The sequence below is a fragment of the Monopterus albus genome, unplaced genomic scaffold (assembly GCF_001952655.1).
Source record: "Monopterus albus unplaced genomic scaffold, M_albus_1.0 scaffold11.1, whole genome shotgun sequence".
In the NCBI taxonomy this organism is placed as follows: Eukaryota; Metazoa; Chordata; class Actinopteri; order Synbranchiformes; family Synbranchidae; genus Monopterus; species Monopterus albus.
The window spans coordinates 1,366,141-1,384,982 of NW_018127891.1; the positions used below are offsets into that span (position 1 = coordinate 1,366,141).

Sequence of the window (18,842 nt, forward strand, 5' to 3'; positions counted from 1 at the left end):
GGCATCCAGTTTCAGCAAATGTATGCGGGCGGAGCAGGTGGGCGGGTCGACTGGAGAGGAGTACCGGGAATGTTCCTGGATATGTCGCACGAGCGGAGGCGGCGACGCACCTGGGGAATTACAAGAACAAGTAATTATGATGTCGCGTTTTTAAAAGAGGTGGTTCCCACGTAGCACATGCATTGCGTTTCAGTTGCGGAAAAAGGCTGAACATGTACACGACAGAGCGCAGGCGAATGAGCCTGCACGAGCTGAAGAGGAAAGATCCAGTGTGGGTGTCGGCTGGAAGTTTCTGGCAGGACTCTAAGGCGATAGAGCTGAGCGGCTCGAGTAAACAGGTCGTCTCTCCTCGGAGTCGGACCAGAGCCGTGTCCGTGGCATACATTGCGAACGTGGGCGCATCGGTGCCGCAGACTGAGGAAAACTTATCACTGAAATGTCTGAAGGAAGCGTGCGCGGACGCGCACGCAGTGTTCAAAACCATTTCGTTTGAGAGATTATCACTGGGGACCACAGATACACTGGATAATTTCTACAACGCAGGCAAGTGAAGGCATGCTCACTGTGGAAATGAGTTTGGATGACACCTATACGCAGGAGTACACCAGTTACGCAAACGTCTTTGAATTTCTCCCACAGATGTAGCAGTTGTTGAGATGAGTGATACTTTCTGCCAGCCTTCTCTCTTCTACCACCTGGGAGTGAGAGAAAGTTTCAGCATGACTGATAACATAATTCTGTATTGTTACAAGCAAGATAGTGATCTACAGGCTGCTAAGGTAACTTCACAGCAACACATCCTTCCATTGTTTAGTATTATTGTAAATTAATGTGATATTTAAATGTAGGTTGCCACCATGGTTGGATTACTAGATGAGCAAAGTGGGAAGTCAGTGTTCTTGACAGACACAAAAATGGAATAATTGCTCATTTGTTTCAGAATACCCACCATTCAAAATAAATAGATATAATCATAATATAGCAGTGGTTCTGCAGAGGGTGACAAATGAAAGGGAGTAACCAGCATGAAGTGACTTAGTGTTGGGCCCAGAAGAGTCAGGTTTTTCCCTGTAATCTGGTTTTATATAAAAGAGATCTGATGAAGAAGATATTTATATATTATATGGTTTGAAATCAGGAGCAAATCACTTGTGTTGATATAAGAATTTTGCTGAAATAAAACGTGAAGTATTAGAAGCAGAGCCGCTTGCAACGATGTTTCAGCCTCATCAAGTGTGTATTTGTCCCTTTTGACATGTGGGTTCCTTCCTTTAGGAGCAGTGTGGGAGTTACACATTCATCCCTTACATAGTGTCGCCTCAGGGAAAGGTGTTCGCCTGTGATGCCACAATGATGTCTGGTATCCAAGAGTTGATGCAGCCTAGTTTCCAGCTGGAGCCCCTGCTTACCCCCCTGGTGGAGAGACTGCTGCATCTGCTCAACAATGTACATATTCAGTCCAGGTCAGGCATAAACTGCAGGGTTCTGTTCACCAAAAAGATAATCTCAGATTATACATGGATTTGCTTACACTGTAACTCACAGCTTCCTCCAAGTTTGACTTCACACAGTTGATTATTAGCATTTATGAAAGTGTTGAATGTTACAACCCCTTTTTACTCTGACAGTGAGTACTTCCGGGAGTCAGTCAGGCATGAGATTCGTACGGCACGTGAGCGTTTCAGCGGCCAAGACCTGAGCAAGGAGTTGAGCCACATCCAGAAACGCCTGGACAGTGTAGAGCTGCTCACTCCTGATATAGTTATGAACCTGCTGTTGTCCTACAGGGACATTCAGGTGTGTATGTTGACGTTTATGTGTGCATCTCTGTGCGAGTAAATGCGGTCTACAAGAAGTGTGTCATGGGTGTAGGGGTAATTTTTCATTAAAAAAAAAATTATTTCTTAAATATTGTGTTTTTATTATTGTGTTCAGTTCACGGTGATATGAGGAAAAAGAAACATGCTAATCGTTACATTTGAGAAGCTGGATCCTACAAATGTTGGGCAATAATTTAATAAATCAGTACTCATTGGATCATCTAATTGATTAATTCAGGATTAAATAAGTGTCTCTTGGTTGGAATGTGACAATTCCTGTGTTTTACTATCAAAATATTATTAAGGACATAAAGCAGATGTTTAAAATGATTTTTAGCAGGAAATGTTGAAATAATGTAAAATATTACATGTCTGCAAATGTGAGGATTGTAAATACTATGTTGGAATTCTGTGCCTTCTTAGGACTACGATGCCATAATCAAACTGGTGGAGACTCTGAACAACTTGCCCATGTGTCTGGTAGCAAGACATCCGAATATCCAGTTTCACTACATATTTGCTTTAAGCAGGTATCCAGATGGCGTCTGTTGTCTTGGGATTTTTTTTAACACTTTAGCATAATCTCATCTTCGGTTTGAGCCTAGTGTTTTTGTTCCTGTTTACCTTGTGTGTATGCAGATTATAAGGGTTTGGCTTTATTCAAGCTACATCACTGCTGATTTGATAAAAAAAAAATTTCCATGCCAGGAGGAATCACCCCGGGGATCGCGCTAAGGCTTTGGAGGCAATTCTGCCTTTTGTGGAGTCGGAGGACAGGGTGGCATCGGATGTCTACTGCCTGTGTGGACGGATCTACAAAGACATATTCATGAGCTCTGGGTTCACAGATCAGCACAGCAGGGACCGGGCCTGCTACTGGTACACCCAGTTTTTCTGTTTGTGGATCTGGTCATACATAAGACGGCTTTTGGCTGTTTTAGACGACAGTGATGCAACATTTAGCAGTTGTTTTAATTGGTGCTGCAGTTTATTATTATTCAGATGTTATTCTTTCCCCTATCTATTGCTGTTTTGGTATATTCCATCAGTGCTGGCTTTATATCATGTTTTAGGTATGGAAAAGCGTTTGAGACGGAGCCAACCCTTCACTCGGGCATCAACACTGTGGTTCTTCTTATCTCAGCTGGTCATGAATTTGGAACTTCAGTTGAGCTGCTCAAAATAGGTGCTTTGTGCTTTTTGCTTTCTTTGTCAGAGAGAATCAGTGACACATGCCTGCTTTGGAGAAAATACCAGTTTGTGGTCTGTAGATTCAGTGTGCTTTACTATTTGTGAATTATACTTTATGTTATAGGGTAGAGGTAAGCCACAGTTAAGGTTATATGTTAATGTTTTTAAGAAACTGTGCAAAAGTCCAGAAAACCTCTTTTAATTTACCATAAATTCTATCATAACAAGGGAAACGCTAAACATTTTTAGCTGCCTAAAATGCAGCAGTTATACATCCAATGTCATGTCACTCAGCTTTAAGCATAAACTAGTAGATGTACTGTAGGAGAGTGTATTTCTATATATGCTTTTCACACTACACATGAACAGTTAATTGTTTTGCACTGTGTTATTATGTTGCTATTTAGGTGTGACCCTGAGCACCCTGCTTGGTAGGAAGGGTAGCTTGGAGAAGATGAAGGACTACTGGGATGTTGGCTTCTACCTTGGAGCGAACATTTTAGCTAATGAACACAAAAAAGTCATCGATGCTGCTGAGAAACTCTACAAGCTCAAAGCTCCTATCTGGTGAGGTTTAAGCACTAGTTCTTGATTAGTAGTAATCATGCAGATTTTAATCATCAGAATTCAGTCACCAGTGCATGTTAGTTTAAATCGGAGACGGCATTTAGATTGAATTCTCTCTGATATCCATATTTGTTATGTGGATTAATGAGTTTAGTGTTTCTTTCAGGTTTGTGGCATCCATTATGGAGACCTACATCCTGTACCGCCAGTTTGCCAAGCTGCCTGAGGTGAGATCTCCTAAACAGGACAGCATGGACTTCTGGATGGAGCTGTTTTTGCAGACCTGTAAACCCACCATCTCCACAAACCGCTGCCCAGTAAGACGACACAGTTACCTTAACAGTAACTCCAACAATAAGCTGAAAGCTTCCATCTTCTTTGGAAGTTACTATCTGTTAAAAAGCACTCACCTCTGTGCATTTTGAGTTTGTTCCAGTATGGATGGATTTAGTCAGGAAATAATGGAGAAAGCAGGATGTCTTTGAACGTCATGAGGCTATTATAAAATATTGGCAATAGAATTTGAATCGCTTTGTTTTCAGGTGCTTATTCTGGAGCCCAGTAAAGTCCTTCAGCCAGCTATTGTGTGTGTGAGTGAGGAGGATGAAAGTCACACCGTAGAGTTGAAACACATCACACCCTTCAAGGTATGTAGACTCACTCTGCAGCCACTCTTTTCCCCAAATACACCTGTCTATGAGTATCTGCTATACACCCACAGTATACACAGAAATTTTCATAATAAAAGAAATAATTAACTTTTCTCACATTGATTTATGGTCTAGAGAGTGTTTAACCTGTGAAGGGTGCAGTTGTGTTTACTGAGCATCGCTGTGTGTTTAAAAAAAAAGACTTGTTCTCTTGCATGTGTCTGTACGGTCAAATAAAACATGCTCTTGTCATGTGTAGCAGACTGTGTAATTGGCCTGTTTTTTACTTTGATTCTACAGAAAGGTTTACATGAGTGGACATTTCCAGCCTCTGCAATTCGAGGAGTAAGGTAAAGTGGAGCACCATATTTGCTAACATCTCTTTTTAAAATGTTTGCTCTGAGTTCTGGGTGTGTTCAAGTCTGCAGTAAAGTCAGAGAACCCAAAGCATGAGGGCTGTCTGACAAACCCTGGCTCTCGGTCAGATGTACTGTGTCAAAAGGGTTTCAGGCTTTGCTTCTTTTTGTTGGTGTTCTGTGGCAACTGATCATTGTCACTGTGTACTTTAGCCTCGTCTTCTCTGCTGATTTGTCACATGAGCAGATTTCAGCAAATACCCCAAACTGTCAGCAAACAACTTTATCAGATCATTGGGTGAACATTTAAAAACACCTTGAATAAATGCTCATCATCAGCATTTAATCATTTCCCCCTATTTGTTTACCTAAAGCTGATAGTGAAATTCAAACATTAGTCGTCGCTTTCCTGGAGTAGAAAAATGGGCCCATAGCAATAAGAATTCAGTTTCCATGCATCAATTATGAACAGTTCAGATCTTTTGATGTGCATTTGTTTCTGAAGTGTTTCAAAGACTGACGAGAGGAGCTGCTTCCTCTATGTCCACTACAACTCTGATGACTTCCAGCTCTGTTTCCCCTCTGAGCTTCATTGTAAAGGGTGAGTGACTAATAACTTGGTACAGTGGGGTGTAACACGTGTTTGTGTGTGTGTGTGAGAGAGAGGCAGTGAGAGGGACTTGCTCAGTGACCAACTGACTGGCTAGATAAAGATGAACCGACCATCATTACAGGGTGCAGGAGATAATCAGCAGCTGACAGACGTAAAAACAAACACGGTTTTGCAGGCTGAGTGGTAGTCACTAGCCTGGAAAAATGAGTGTGGTGCAGTCGTACTGTATGAGTCACATTTCCTTTATTGCTCTCTTAAAAATATCCCCTTACGACAGTTCACTCTCAATTCAAGAGTCAGTTCAACCAAGTCTTTTAACCTTGAGTGCTATAGATTCATTCATTCAAAAACTGATGAAACGTCTTCTTGCAATAAATCAACAATAATGGAAGTGAACTCATTCACATACTTGTAATGTGTGTCCCTGACGTCTAACAAATGTGTTGAGTGCATTTCCTTCCTTATAAAATAGCTGCAAAGCTGACTTAAAAGATAAATCATGCATTGTTTACAGTCATGTTTTTTTACAAAACAGTTTGGCATGAAACTGACTACAGAATGTGAATTGCACCATCCATGTGCATGTATTTGAGTCCTTTTGCAAATGCATGATTCAAACACAGTGGGCACCCGCTAGTAAAAAATTTTGGTCCCTATGGTCTGAGTCACTGGAACAGCCTTTCAGAGGAGCCATCTATCTATCCTAAAATTTATTTCAGCTTATCTTATCTATCTAGATTTTTTGCCTGTCTTAGCCTTTTACTAGTATAAATTGAGTTAAGTTAGATGGTCAGTAAAGGGCATATTTTCCATCTACATTAAAGTCTTCTCTCGCTGCTCTGTTACCAGTTTTTGCGAGCTGGTGAACTCTCTGCTTCAGCAAACCGAAGCCCCTGCTCAAGACCTTGACCATCTAACTGAGGAAGTACTAGAGGTCAGTCACAGTTCATTGTGCCGCCTTATACGTCTCACTTGCCTCAACAAATAGAAAAACAACTGTGATTGCTGGGGGACACTGAATTCTCAAGGGAAGGAAACATTCCCATAACATAATGGTCAGAGTTTCCACAAACATTGGCATTGTTTACAGTATTTGTATGTGTTAATAGTTATATACATCCATATATTTTTTTTCTTCACTCTCAGAATACAGGACTCATGATTTCATGTCGGACGTTCCTGAATGAACCATGTGTTCTGTCTTAATCGTTTTCTCTTTCACTTCTTGTGGTGGCCTGCAAAATTCTTCACACTCCTGCATACTCATTCATGCCATCTCCACCTCATTCTGCAGTACATTTACGAGACCAATGAGAATGGCGAAAAGGTGGTCCTGGGTAAAGGGACGTATGGTGTGGTGTACGCCGGGAGGGACCTGAGCAACCAAGTGCGCATCGCCATCAAAGAGATCCCTGAGAAGGACAGCATGTATGAGGAGCACACATTATTTTTAATTCCCTGCAGCTTTGTGCCACTGAGAGCCATCACTCACCAGGAGACGCTAAGCTGTGGCGCTTCTCACATCAATGTTTTTCTCATAATACCCCTAATGGGAAAGGATTTGGTAGAGATAGCACTCACCAGCATGTACTGGATTGCCAGTGCTCTTTTTTTCTGCTCAGGGAAGATGGATGAGTGTTTTAGACTTTTTATTCTTTGTTAGTACTCAGTAATCTGAACAAAGAGCTCAGGCTCACACTGTAGCATTGTTTGGAAAGAAAAGATTTAATCAAAGAGAATATGATATTGACATTAGTTTCTAAGCATTTAATTGCCAAGCCTGTGTGTTTGTATCCAAAACACAGCAGAATGTTTATCTTATGACTCTTCTGATGCTGTAGTTATCTGGGGAGTTGTGCAATGTGTTTTCATTTTGATGGATTTGCTTTGATACCTGCATTGGTCAGCACCTTGCTCCAGATGTAAAACAAGGAAACTGTGAATATCACACCAGTTCAATTCAAATCGGACTCAAGGTCCAGATAAAAAATGGCATAATGCATACATGCATACATAAATACCACACAGATTGCAGTGAGACAGAAAAAAGTATATACTGTACTGTATATATTTTCATGTTTTTAGGAGTACTGACTTTAATTTAAACGACTGAGGCCCTTTGCTATTTCTTTTATACATTAAACCTGATCATTCTCCAGCTATACAAAAGTAAGGATTTGTTGGAAAAACCTCAATTATCACAATATTAGCTACATATATGAACAAGGAGATTTAAGAGTTTATCTTGCACACTCCAGACAATGTAGTTTTGCATCTCTTGAGATACTCCATTGTTGATCTTTTACGATTCTGAACACATCTTGCTTTTCTTCTGTCTCCCAGGTACTCCCAGCCCCTCCATGAGGAGATAGCTCTACACAGGAGGCTGAAACACAGGAACATTGTCCAGTACCTGGGCTCTGTCAGTCAGGATGGTTTCATCAAGATTTTCATGGAGGAAGTACCAGGAGGTATGGATCCTAAAATGGACACTTCTAATGCTTTTAGTGGCAAAGACCAATAGAAAGCATTCATTTATAGCATATATAGTTTTTATTATATTTTTCTAATTACTTTCTGGTGAGTTTTATTTTTATACATTCAGATCAGCTTATGCGGTCATTCCTCTTCACGTTCATCTGACACCCAGATTCAGATGAATACTTCTCATCTGCAGACAAATACTTATACGCTGACATCAGTTTTTGCTTTTTGAAACGTTGAGTGACACGAAAACAGGCAGGGTCATGAGTTTCCTTGGAAATTGCATAACATAACGAAGCCCTGCCCATGCTGTTAGTTGTGTGGCTTTGCTACAGAAGGAGGATGTTTTGTTTTTTTTCTTAAGCACCAAGGAAGTTGGCGTCTGTCTTATGTATTTGGATTTACGAGTGCATGTGTGATTGTGTAATGTCTTCTGGAAGACAGTTTTAAGGAAGTGGGTGGTTACAAAGACTCCCTGCTCATTGGAGAAAACTGTCTGATGACATTTTACATTCCTGCCTATAGGAAGTTTGTCTTCTCTTCTCCGCTCCAAATGGGGTCCTCTAAAGGACAACGAAGCCACAATCATCTTCTACACCAAACAGATCCTTGAGGGGCTCAAATACCTTCATGACAATCAGATAGTCCATAGAGACATTAAGGTGAGCAGAGCTCTCTGGGAAGTAACATGGCAAATAATTATTTTATATTGCAGACTAATTTTGTCCTATAGCTTTGTAGGATGAGACAGCAGAATGTTGTGAAACCACATAATGTGGATAAACGTGTCTTTGCTGCAGGGTGACAATGTACTGATAAACACATATAGTGGAGTACTGAAGATCTCTGACTTTGGGACCTCAAAACGTTTAGCAGGGATCAACCCCTGTACCGAGACGTTTACTGGTAAGATGTGCAACATTTATTGCACAGTCTTGTGTCACACATTTTGATTTTCACAAAGTTAACAATAGTATGAGGAGATACTGTATTTTTGGTTACAGTAGCATTTTATTCACAGTTATGATTTTTCAATAGGAACTCTCCAGTACATGGCTCCGGAAATTATAGACCAAGGGCCCCGAGGTTATGGGAAGCCAGCTGATATCTGGTCCCTAGGGTGCACTATCATAGAAATGGCAACAGGAAAAACTCCATTCCATGAACTGGGAAGTCCTCAGGCAGCCATGTTCAAGGTAAAGAGGGGAAAGTTGTCATTTATGTAGATGTTTTTAAGTGCAGATAGTGGAGATTTTACTAAATTATAAATATAAATTGGCAAATATGAATGTTTTTATGCCTTCCTGTGGGTGGCAGCTGTGGATGGAGGCACTAAGGGTGGCTTCACGTTAGGGACCCAGGCCCAGATCTGAGTACACCTGTCCCCAAAGTCCAGTTCATTTTGATCAGTGTGAACGCAAGCGTACCAGACTCAGGCACTGTGCCCGAGTTCACTTGAAGAGGTGGTCTCGAGCGCGATTCATGTGTACTCGTCTATGGTCCGTGGGAGATGTGAACACAACCAACCAACTCGGTACATACACAAGTGTGCTGGGGCATGGAACAATGTCATTAATGTGACAGCAGATCTGCAGGGGAGAGGGGAGTGGAGGGAGCAATCATGCTCGGTACGAAACAGTTGTGCCTAATGTGAAAACATCCTAGGTTTTCGGGTTGTCTGTCTGTCCCTCCATATCTCAGGAACGTCTTAAAGAAGTTTATTCAAATTAAACCCAAATGTCCACTTGTATTGAAGGATGATGTGACAAAGCTTTCTATAGGTCCTCTCTAAAAATATTAGTGAAGACGGCATGTTTATCACTAGAATTTATTCACTGGAATATACATATCAATATAGTGACAACTTCCATTTTGCCAAAAAATACACAATATATTTTATTAAATTCCTTCAACATCTTCGCTACATACAGTATATCATATGTGTCTGGACAGACATAAACTACAACTTGATTGGCTGGCAGAGGCATACAACCACAAGAATAATTTTAGTTAAATAAGGAGAATGGAGTTTTATTTTTTTATTAAAAGCTCCATCTTAAAATTCACAGTAAAAATCATAACCTGTGCTTTGTGGTTCTGGATCTTAACTATTGGTTGGATTGGAAAGAAGTGCTGCACAGATATGATTGTACATGATGGAATCCTAATAACTTTGGTGATACCCCAACTTCTCCTCTAGCCACTACAAGACTGACATATTTCTAAAACATGTAGTCTCAGTGTAAAACTGTTTGATTGAATGTGAACAGTTTCATTGTAAATGACAATCTTCAGATTCTGTCATTAACCATTAAACAATCTCATCAAGGTGGGGATGTTTAAGATCCACCCCAAGGTTCCAGAGTGCATGTCGGACAAGGCAAAAGGCTTCATCATGAATTGTTTCGTGCCAAACCCAGACAACAGAGTCACCGCTGCAGAGCTGCTGAAGGACGCCTTCCTCAGGTCGTCCCCTAAAAAGAGAGTTAAGGCTCCTCAGGAATCAAAAGACTCCCTTTCCACTGGTGAGGCTTCAGTACACTTAAACTTCACATCATGTTTTTCTTTTTCAAGATGTTGTTAACAGTTTGTCAGATGTTTATTCAAATTTATTTTTATTTACAGTGGGTACGGAAAGTATTCAGACCCCCTTAAATTTTTCACTCTTTGTTATATTGCAGCCATATGCTAAAATCATTTAAGTTCATTTTTTCCTCATTAATGTACACACAGCACCCCATATTGACAGAAAAACACAGAATTTTTGACATTTTTGCAGATTTATTAAAAAAGAAAAACTGAAATATCACATGGTCATAAGTATTCAGACCCTTTGCTCAGTATTTAGTAGAAGCACCCTTTTGAGCTAATACAGCCATGAGTCTTTTTGGGAATGATGCAACAAGTTCACACCTGCATTTGGGGATCCTCTGCCATTCCTCCTTGCAGATCCTCTCCAGTGCTGTCAGGTTGGATGGTAAACGTTGGTGGACAGCCATTTTCAGGTCTCTCCAGAGATGCTCAATGGGTTCTTCTGATCATCCCTGAGATGGTTCTACACCTTCATTTGAGTCCAGCTGTGTTTGATTATACTGATTGGACGTGATTAGGAAAGCCACACACCTGTCTATATAAGACCCTACAGCTCACAGTGTATGTCAGAGCAAATGAGAATCATGAGGTCAAAGGAACTGCCTGAAGAGCTCAGAGACAGAATTGTGGCAAGGCACAGATCTGGCCCAGGTTACAAAACCATTTCTGCTGTACTTAAGGTTCCTAAGAGCACAGTGGCCTCTATAATCCTTAAATGGAAGACGTTTGGGACGACCAGAACCCTTCCTAGGGCTGGCCGTCTGGCCAAACTGAGCTATCGGGGGAGAAGAGCCTTGGTGAGAGAGGTACAGAAGAACCCAAAGATGACTGTGGCTGAGCTCCAGAGATGCAGTCGGGCGATGGGAGAAAGTTGTAGAAAGTCAACCATCACTGTAGCCCTCCACCAGTCGGGGCTTTATGGCAGAGTGGCCCGACGGAAGCCTCTCCTCAGTGCAAGACACCTGAAAGCCCGCATGGAGTTTGCTAAAAAACAGCTGAAGGACTCCAAGATGGTGAGAAATAAGATTCTCTGGTCTGATGAGACCAAGATAGAACTTTTTGGCCTTAATTCTAAGTGGTATGTGTGGAGAAAACCAGGCACTGCTCATCACCTGTCCAATACAGTCCCAACAGTGAAGCATGGTGGTGGCAGCATCCTGCTATGGGGGTGTTTTTCAGCTGCAGGGACCGGACGACTGGTTGCAATCGAGGGAAGGGTGAATGCGGCCAAGTACAGGGATATCCTGGACGAAAACCTTCTCCAGAGTGCTCAGGACCTCAGACTGGGCCGAAGGTTCACCTTCCAACAAGACAATGACCCTAAGCACGCAGCTAAAATAACGAAGGAGTGGCTTCACAACAACTCTGTGACTGTTCTTGAATGGCCCAGCCAGAGCCCTGACTTAAACCCAATTGAGCATCTCTGGAGAGACCTGAAAATGGCTGTCCACCAACGTTTACCATCCAACCTGACAGAACTGGAGAGGATCTGCAAGGAGGAATGGCAGAGGATCCCCAAATGCAGGTGTGAAAAACTTGTTGCATCATTCCCAAAAAGACTCATGGCTGTATTAGCTCAAAAGGTTGCTTCTACTAAATACTGAGCAAAGGGTCTGAATACTTATGACCATGTGATATTTCAGTTTTTGTTTTTTAATAAATCTGCAAAAATGTCAAATTCTGTTTTTCTGTCAATATGGGGTGCTGTGTGTACATTAATGAGGAAAAAAATGAACTTAAATGATTTTAGCATATGGCCGCAATATAACAAAGAGTGAAAAATTTAAGGGGGTCTGAATACTTTCCGTACCTACTGTATGTTACAGAATCCAAAATTTCTTATTGTTGTTATTGCATCTATTATGACACCTGTGTGGTAAGTGCTGGTAAATGTCAGAGATTGAGAACAGTGACAGTGTCTAACCACAGTCTCACTGGGTTTTTTGCAGCAGACTATCAGCGCAGCCTGTCTGTACCCATCTCCATCTTTGTGGAGGACACTGATTCGTACTTGGGTTTAGTAGACTTGTCCTCATCCTTTGACCTCAGGAGGCCCCAGACCATTCTCAGAGCAGATGGAATCTCAGAAAGCCCACCCAGCACCAGCAGCATCCTGTTGTGAGTTCGATTATTACTCAACAGAAGATAAAAACTTAATGATTGCTGTCAGCCATGGTTTCACAGGATCTTACATCAGTGGCAAACCACACTAGGGTTTCAGTCAGTCTGGTCTACATCCTGTGTAGGTATAAAGAGGTTATAAGCCCAGTGTATTCAATGCCACAGGTGGCAGTTAACCATGTATTCAACCTGTAAATCACACATGAAGTATTGATCTCCATAGCACAATCCACTACTTGTTTATCTTAATCTGTGGAGCTGGCATGATTTATGTTCATATTGCCCCTGCTGTTCAGAGTACCAGAGGACTCTTCGTCAGACATGAGCAGCCCAGCTACAACAGAGGAGAATATGGGGCTTTTTATGCTGAGGAAGGACAGCGAGCGGAGAGCTACACTGCATCGAGTTCTCAATGACTACATCAGTCACGTGGTTTGTAACATACAGGAATCTGTGCCTCAGGTGGGTGAAGGAAGGCCTCATCAACATGGTGAAACATTGTTGAAGTCTGTTAACTGCATGGCCTACTGGATGTCACTGCTTCTCTCTAAGTCTTATTTACTTTATTGGCCCACCAAAATTATTTGGATTGTTAATATATTTTACAGATTCTGTTTATCAGTATTGGCAAAGTTTGAGCCAGTTAATCTAGAGCCTAAGGTCATTTCTGCACAGTTTTACCCTGAGTTTGGCATTTGTTTTTTAATTAAAGGCTCTCTTTGTGAGTAAATTGTTGGCTTTAGCAGTTTCTCCCTGGTTTCTTTTATTAATGGTAATTAAAGCATATGAATAATATAAGATTGTTTTCTCTTTGTGTAATATATTTTATGAAAATGTAAGATAGTAGCTGTTTTATTGTATTAATTTGAATAGCAGTTAAAAGGTTTTAGAATCATCTTAATATTGTCTTGATTTTTGTGGATTGAGCAAAGATTAATGAAAAAAACCTGTTTTCAGTATAGTAATATAGAGGAGCAAAGGTTAGTGGAAAATGAATTTCAAAAAAAGACTACACATGTGGAGAGAGCACTGTTGTGAGTTAAAGTCTCAGTATTTCCAGATTGAGAACAATAGAAGTAGTGTCCTCATTTTCCAGTTGTTTTTTTGCCTCTCGCTCTCTTTCTCTCTGTTAAAAGTATGGTGAGGGATCATCGCTCACAGCAGACCACATCACCAAGCTCATTGGCTGCTTGCGAGACAACATCCGATCCCCGGACAGGAAGCAGCTGACCAGTGACCTGCATAAACTTCGAGCAACGCTGCTTGCTGCCTCAGTGCCTCTGAACAGCCTGCAGGTGGTGCTGTTCAGCTTCCAAGATGCAGTAAGTTACTTTGAGGGGCAACAAGCAGATTTTGCTGGTAATTATGCTACTGCCAGCTTTAGCCTTAGTGAGACTGGGGGAGCATCACTCTTGTCTCAGTCATGTTAAACTGCCTGTTCTGTAAATAGGTGAAGAAGGTATTAAAGCAACAGCAAGTGAAACCTCATTGGATGTTTGCCCTGGACAACCTGCTAAGACAGGCAGTACAGGACGCCATAACTGTACTCCTACCAGGTAGAGCTTTATCTTGTGTTATATCTATTAAGTAGTTTGGGTTAAATTCTTGGAGAGACAAGCAGATATTGGAGGACAAATGTGGTTGCCTGTTGTTGGCTAGCTCCATTTATATTTTTCTCTCATTGTGTATCTACTGTAAATGTACTTATTTATTTATAGTTTGCTTACTTTTAGGGCTGTTGCTTATTTATTATTTACCTATGCTTCTTCCGTTCCTCTCTGCCTTTCAGAACTGAAACTACAGCTGCAGTCCTCATTTGAGATTGAGGACAGCACTCCTGTGGACCAGTCTCCTGACCCAGACACTCCTGTAGTTCCTGTCCCTGACCAGCTGAGGGCGGCAGCAGATATGCACCAGATGGGACCCATAAATGAGACCCCACCTTCAGCCAGGCCCACCTCCCCTACAGACCTCATCCTCAAAACCAACTGTCCCCTCAGCATGCAGCTGAGAGCTCTACGACTAGAAACTGGAAGGTAGCTTAGTGATCTAAGCTATCTTCTTTTTGTTGTGCATTATTTATTTATGTTTGAACTACTACAGTCGTGTGTGAAATCTTGTGTCACACTTGTAATTTAACATTATTTGCTGTAGAAAGCGTTAACATTGGTGTCTCTATTGGGTAGTCCACAGTGATTAATAAACATTTTGAAATGCACTGCTTTCTGCTGAGTGATGATGACTGCTTGTTTCAGACTGCTGAGTCAGCTGAACGAGAAGGAGAGGGAGTACCAAGAGCTCCTGAGGAACTGTGTCCACAGAAAACAGGAACAGATAGATGCGCTGAGGAAAGCAGAAGTCATTGAAGGTAATGATTTAGTGCAGACTGAGTTGCATATTATGTCTTAAAGTTTGGATCACTTTGCTCTGTTAGTTCTGGTTTGGTGAAATACTGGATATGAACCAAGTAAGCATGACGTCATATGGGCTGACAGGCTGTTCACTGACTAGGCTGTTTTGATCTTTGTTAGCCTGCATTGTCAGTGCTAACAGTTCACGATTGGCAGATGATTTGATATAAATTTATCTTTTTAAGCATCGCAAACATCATAATACATACTGTTTTGCTTTCACGCCACTACTTAGAAGATAACTGAGACCCTACTTTTCAGAGCACAAGTTGTAGTGAATCTTTCCAGACCATTTTCAACAACTTGTTACAGAACACTCACCTTAATAATCTTTTCGATTATTAAACGTACGTTGGTTGAAACCTACATAGTGAGTACTCCAATGTTAAAACAAATATTCATGTATATTTGTATAATTTATTTAATTTGGCTCTGGTGTCAACATCAAGCGTATAAATCCAGGAAAAGTGATGATTTCCCAGCTTGCAATTTTTGATAAAGATAATATACCAAATCAAGGATTAATGAAGCTTATTCATTACAAGTTGATAAATAACTATTTAATGTATGTAATGTTTGTCACCAATCATCTTAGGAATGAGCCAAGTTCTAAGAACTGGTTTTAGCTCAGCCTACAGTCTGATAGTTAGCTACACAAGCTGCAGCATGACCAGTATTACACCAAGGTACTAAGGTTTCTTGGGTTTATTAGTGCAGTCAGTGATCCTCATTACTGTTTCTTCACACTTGTACCAGTCAGTTTCCTGCCACACCTGAGCTTCAGGCTCTTGATTTCTGCCCAACTGGTTTCTGTCAGGGGTGTAGACTATCGCATTGTCAGCGGATGTGCTCAAACTTGACTTGTCAGTTTGGCTACTGATTATACGATCTGGCTGTGGAATCATGATAAGTGTCTTATAGCTTCTTTACAGAAAGTCTCTAGTCCAGAAGTGAGGGCTTTGGTCCATTGGCTCAAATCTGTCCCAGTAGATCAAAACACCATTGATAAGGTAAACTCAACTGAATCACAACCTAGTTTATTTATTATTATTATTATTCTCAAGGCTGTTAGTATTACTCATCCACCTACTAGTAATCCACACCCGTGTCATCCTGTTTTCTAGTTGCTCTGTCATGAGTTCACCTTGGATTGTCTCCTCTACATGGCCTCCAGAGATGACTTGATATACTGTGGAATACGGTGAGCTACCTCCACACATCACCCTCACGCCATCTGTGCAGGCACTAGGAAGGGATTGTTGTCAGAGTTGGTGGTGGAGAAAAGATGTAGCCCACCTTGTTATTTTACCTCAGAAGCCCCAGGGGCATTGTAACATTGTATTTAAACCTGTCTGATATTACTTTTTCAGAGGCGGCATGTTGTGTCGAATCTGGGCAGCCATCACAGCTCACAGGAAGACCCAGCTCAGCACACACAATGAGGACAGTGAGGACACTGTGCTTTAATGGCTGCTGATGTTGTACATCAAAGGACAGATTTATTGACAGGCTGGTCCTGTGCTCTCTGGAGGAAGAGAGGCTGTGGTGAACATCATTCTCTTTGCAAGAAGCTGATGTAAAGCAGAAGGGATTTTATACCTTGATGAACTGTGAATGCAATTTTAAGCTACTACTTTATCCACTTTTTTTGTGCAGTTGCCAGCATTTTTTGCTGCATTTTCTCAGGGCTTTGGCAATTGAGCATTGAGATGTCTGCAAAGAAATGTAGTGCTATTTTAATGGTGCCTCAGGACGTAGAGTGGGTCATCCCCTAATCGCAGGGTTGGCAGTTCTCGGGCAAGTATAAGTGCAAGTTCATTTTCCAATTCCATTTACTTGGTTTTACAGAAAACATAGGACCTAAATTATTACACTGTATTTAAGCAATGTCTCTACATTCTGGAGAAAAATGGAGGTTCTCTGTATCTGCACAATGTTAAAACCCATTCAATTAATGAACAGGAACAGTGAATCTCTGACTGGTTTGTTACCTGTATGTATCCATTTATTTGTAAGAGGCACAGAGGGATTACTGAGGGAGTGACAAAGACTGGAAGAAGTCGTGAAATGGTTAGCCATCTCCAAAATTCGATGTTTCCTCATCTGTTTTCACGATGCTGACATCTCCTTAGAAATGGTGAGATGGGCTTTGTTTGCATTAGTGTCTGTCTGCTGTATGTGTGTTGTGTTCAGCTACTCTTCTGAGTAGGTTTATTGTTTGAGTTTTAGACATTCTAGTTGAGGATTTTTTTCTCTAATAAATTATTTTGTCTAGTCCTAAATTACAAATAGTGTTAAAATGAGTTCACACTAAAGAGCTTGGTGTTGAGAAATATTAGAAATGGAAATAAAAGAAGAAGGCAGAGGTCAGAACATTAGGGAATAAATCTAGTGGGCAAAAACTCTTCAAGTGTTAAGGTGACGTGAGCATGTATGTGACTCGTCTTTTCCAGTTTATTGCTTAGTGCTCCTGTGTGAGATCAGAGGATGTTCATGATTTTTCTAAACTGCACAGAGTTGTTAAGTGTCGTATTCATAACAGCTCCAGTGCTCTGTCAGTACGATATGACCTAAATGAGAGAGTAGGCTTTGTGCTCAGTGATAGGAGTCATGTCTTATTCAGTGTTTGGTTTTGAACAGTTGCGTGTTATGTGAGGGCAAATGATGTGTTCATAGTGTTTGTGTATGGCCTTGTGTGACCCGATGTGCTTGTTTGATTGGACTAATGTCCTAATAAAATGAGAGACAGCAAGTACATAAAATAAAGTCACTTTCAGCTTTTCCCGTTTAGGGGTCGCCACAGCGAATCGTCACACTGACGACTCGCATGTTGACATTTGGCATATGTATTATGGCGGATGCCCTTCCTGACGCAACCCTGATTCGAACCCGGGGTTCCCACTAGTCTACCAGGGATGGCTACAGCAAGTACATAAAATATTGGCAAAAAAAACCACAGCGATTTAAAATACTTTTATAAATATTTCAGTGTCTCTCAACTTACATTCAGTATCATAGGGTCCTAAAAACTCTCCATCCCCTTCTGGCCAAAATACTGATTAGGCCTCTTTTTGATTTACTGTACCTCTTCAATAATCTAGAATGCTGAACAAATCAGAAAGTGGAAGGTTAATAAATCAAGCTGACTTTCTTCCTCTTGTGTCCTTGCAAAAAGAATACTCAGATTTTACCAACAAAAATCAATTACCATCATCCTGTTGTCTCACTCCATTCTCATGCCTTTCTATTATTTGTTTAATAATTCATGTTGCCATACATAAAGTACACAAAGAAATATTGTTGATATCTTATATGTAATCAAACGTGTTTGTTCCACTGTGAGATTTCTAGACGCTAATAATGGGCATGATCAAAGTAACTTAGAGCAGAAGATGACAGTGATTACTTTTTCCATAGAATAATGCACTAATGCTAACATGCTATGTTTGCTGGGAAATCCTGTTTGAATTGTATTGAGTTTTCTTCTGGTCTTCCTTAAATCCCTCCATCTTTGCTTTGCCTGGAGGTGGAGCTAAGCCACTGATAAATGAGACAAACAATGCTGCCAAGGGGATTTTAGCAGGGTGTTGGGCGGGTATTTAGGCTACCACATTGGGAGGCCCAGAACCTCAAAGATTACTGAGCTTACCCTCCTCTTTGTCAGCTCCCAGGGTACAGGTTATCCCACTGTCCTGGACCCAACATCTGCACAGGGAAAGATAGGTTTGACCATTCTTGCAGTATGTAATTAAAAATAAAGCAGTGGAGTAGCAGCATGAGCACACTGTCACTTCAATAGCTTGTTAATCACCAGTCTTATTTATTTTAGAACATATAGAGTTCACTAAGAAGCTGGTGGTTGTATTTTTGTTGCTGAGGTCTGTAGAACATATGCAGCACTGACACATGTACAGTGAGGAACAGAAGTATTTGAACACCCTGCGATTTTGCAAGTTCTCCCACTTAGAAATCATGGAGGGGTCTGACATTCACATTGTAGGTGCATTCCCACTCTGAGAGACAGAATTAAAAAAAAA

At 41.1% G+C, this 18,842-nt stretch overlaps 1 protein-coding gene across 2 annotated transcripts; it reads left to right on the forward strand.

Annotated features, from left to right (window-relative positions):
- Positions 1-43: 43 nt before the first annotated feature.
- Positions 44-18,739, forward strand: LOC109954686 (mitogen-activated protein kinase kinase kinase 5). Of its 2 annotated transcripts, none has more exons than XM_020590188.1 (28): positions 44-543; positions 640-779; positions 1,276-1,463; positions 1,629-1,797; positions 2,244-2,350; positions 2,529-2,699; positions 2,894-3,006; positions 3,419-3,578; positions 3,745-3,895; positions 4,121-4,225; positions 4,529-4,578; positions 5,090-5,185; positions 6,047-6,131; positions 6,492-6,625; positions 7,541-7,668; positions 8,207-8,343; positions 8,482-8,587; positions 8,720-8,877; positions 10,011-10,206; positions 12,223-12,391; positions 12,691-12,856; positions 13,531-13,716; positions 13,845-13,950; positions 14,184-14,430; positions 14,650-14,762; positions 15,727-15,815; positions 15,930-16,006; positions 16,176-18,739. In XM_020590188.1, the coding sequence occupies exons 1-28, from the start codon at positions 213-215 to the stop codon at positions 16,270-16,272; spliced, it is 3,975 nt and encodes a 1,324-aa protein (XP_020445844.1). In that variant the 5' UTR covers positions 44-212; the 3' UTR covers positions 16,273-18,739. The 2 variants fall into 2 exon arrangements, with proteins under 2 accessions (XP_020445844.1, XP_020445845.1); XM_020590189.1 differs by having other exon boundaries at positions 12,226-12,391.
- The last annotated feature ends 103 nt before the right edge of the window (positions 18,740-18,842 follow it).

What these genes read in the sequence shown, in the direction of transcription:
- LOC109954686 (XM_020590188.1), top strand. Translation starts at nt 213, where the DNA reads ATGTACACGACAGAGCGCAGGCGAATGAGCCTGCACGAGCTGAAGAGG. An exon ending in AACACATCACACCCTTCAAG is followed by an intron (nt 4,226 to 4,528) that starts GTATGTAGACTC and finishes TTGATTCTACAG; the next exon opens with AAAGGTTTACATGAGTGGAC. An exon ending in CTACGACTAGAAACTGGAAG is followed by an intron (nt 14,431 to 14,649) that starts GTAGCTTAGTGA and finishes TGCTTGTTTCAG; the next exon opens with ACTGCTGAGTCAGCTGAACG.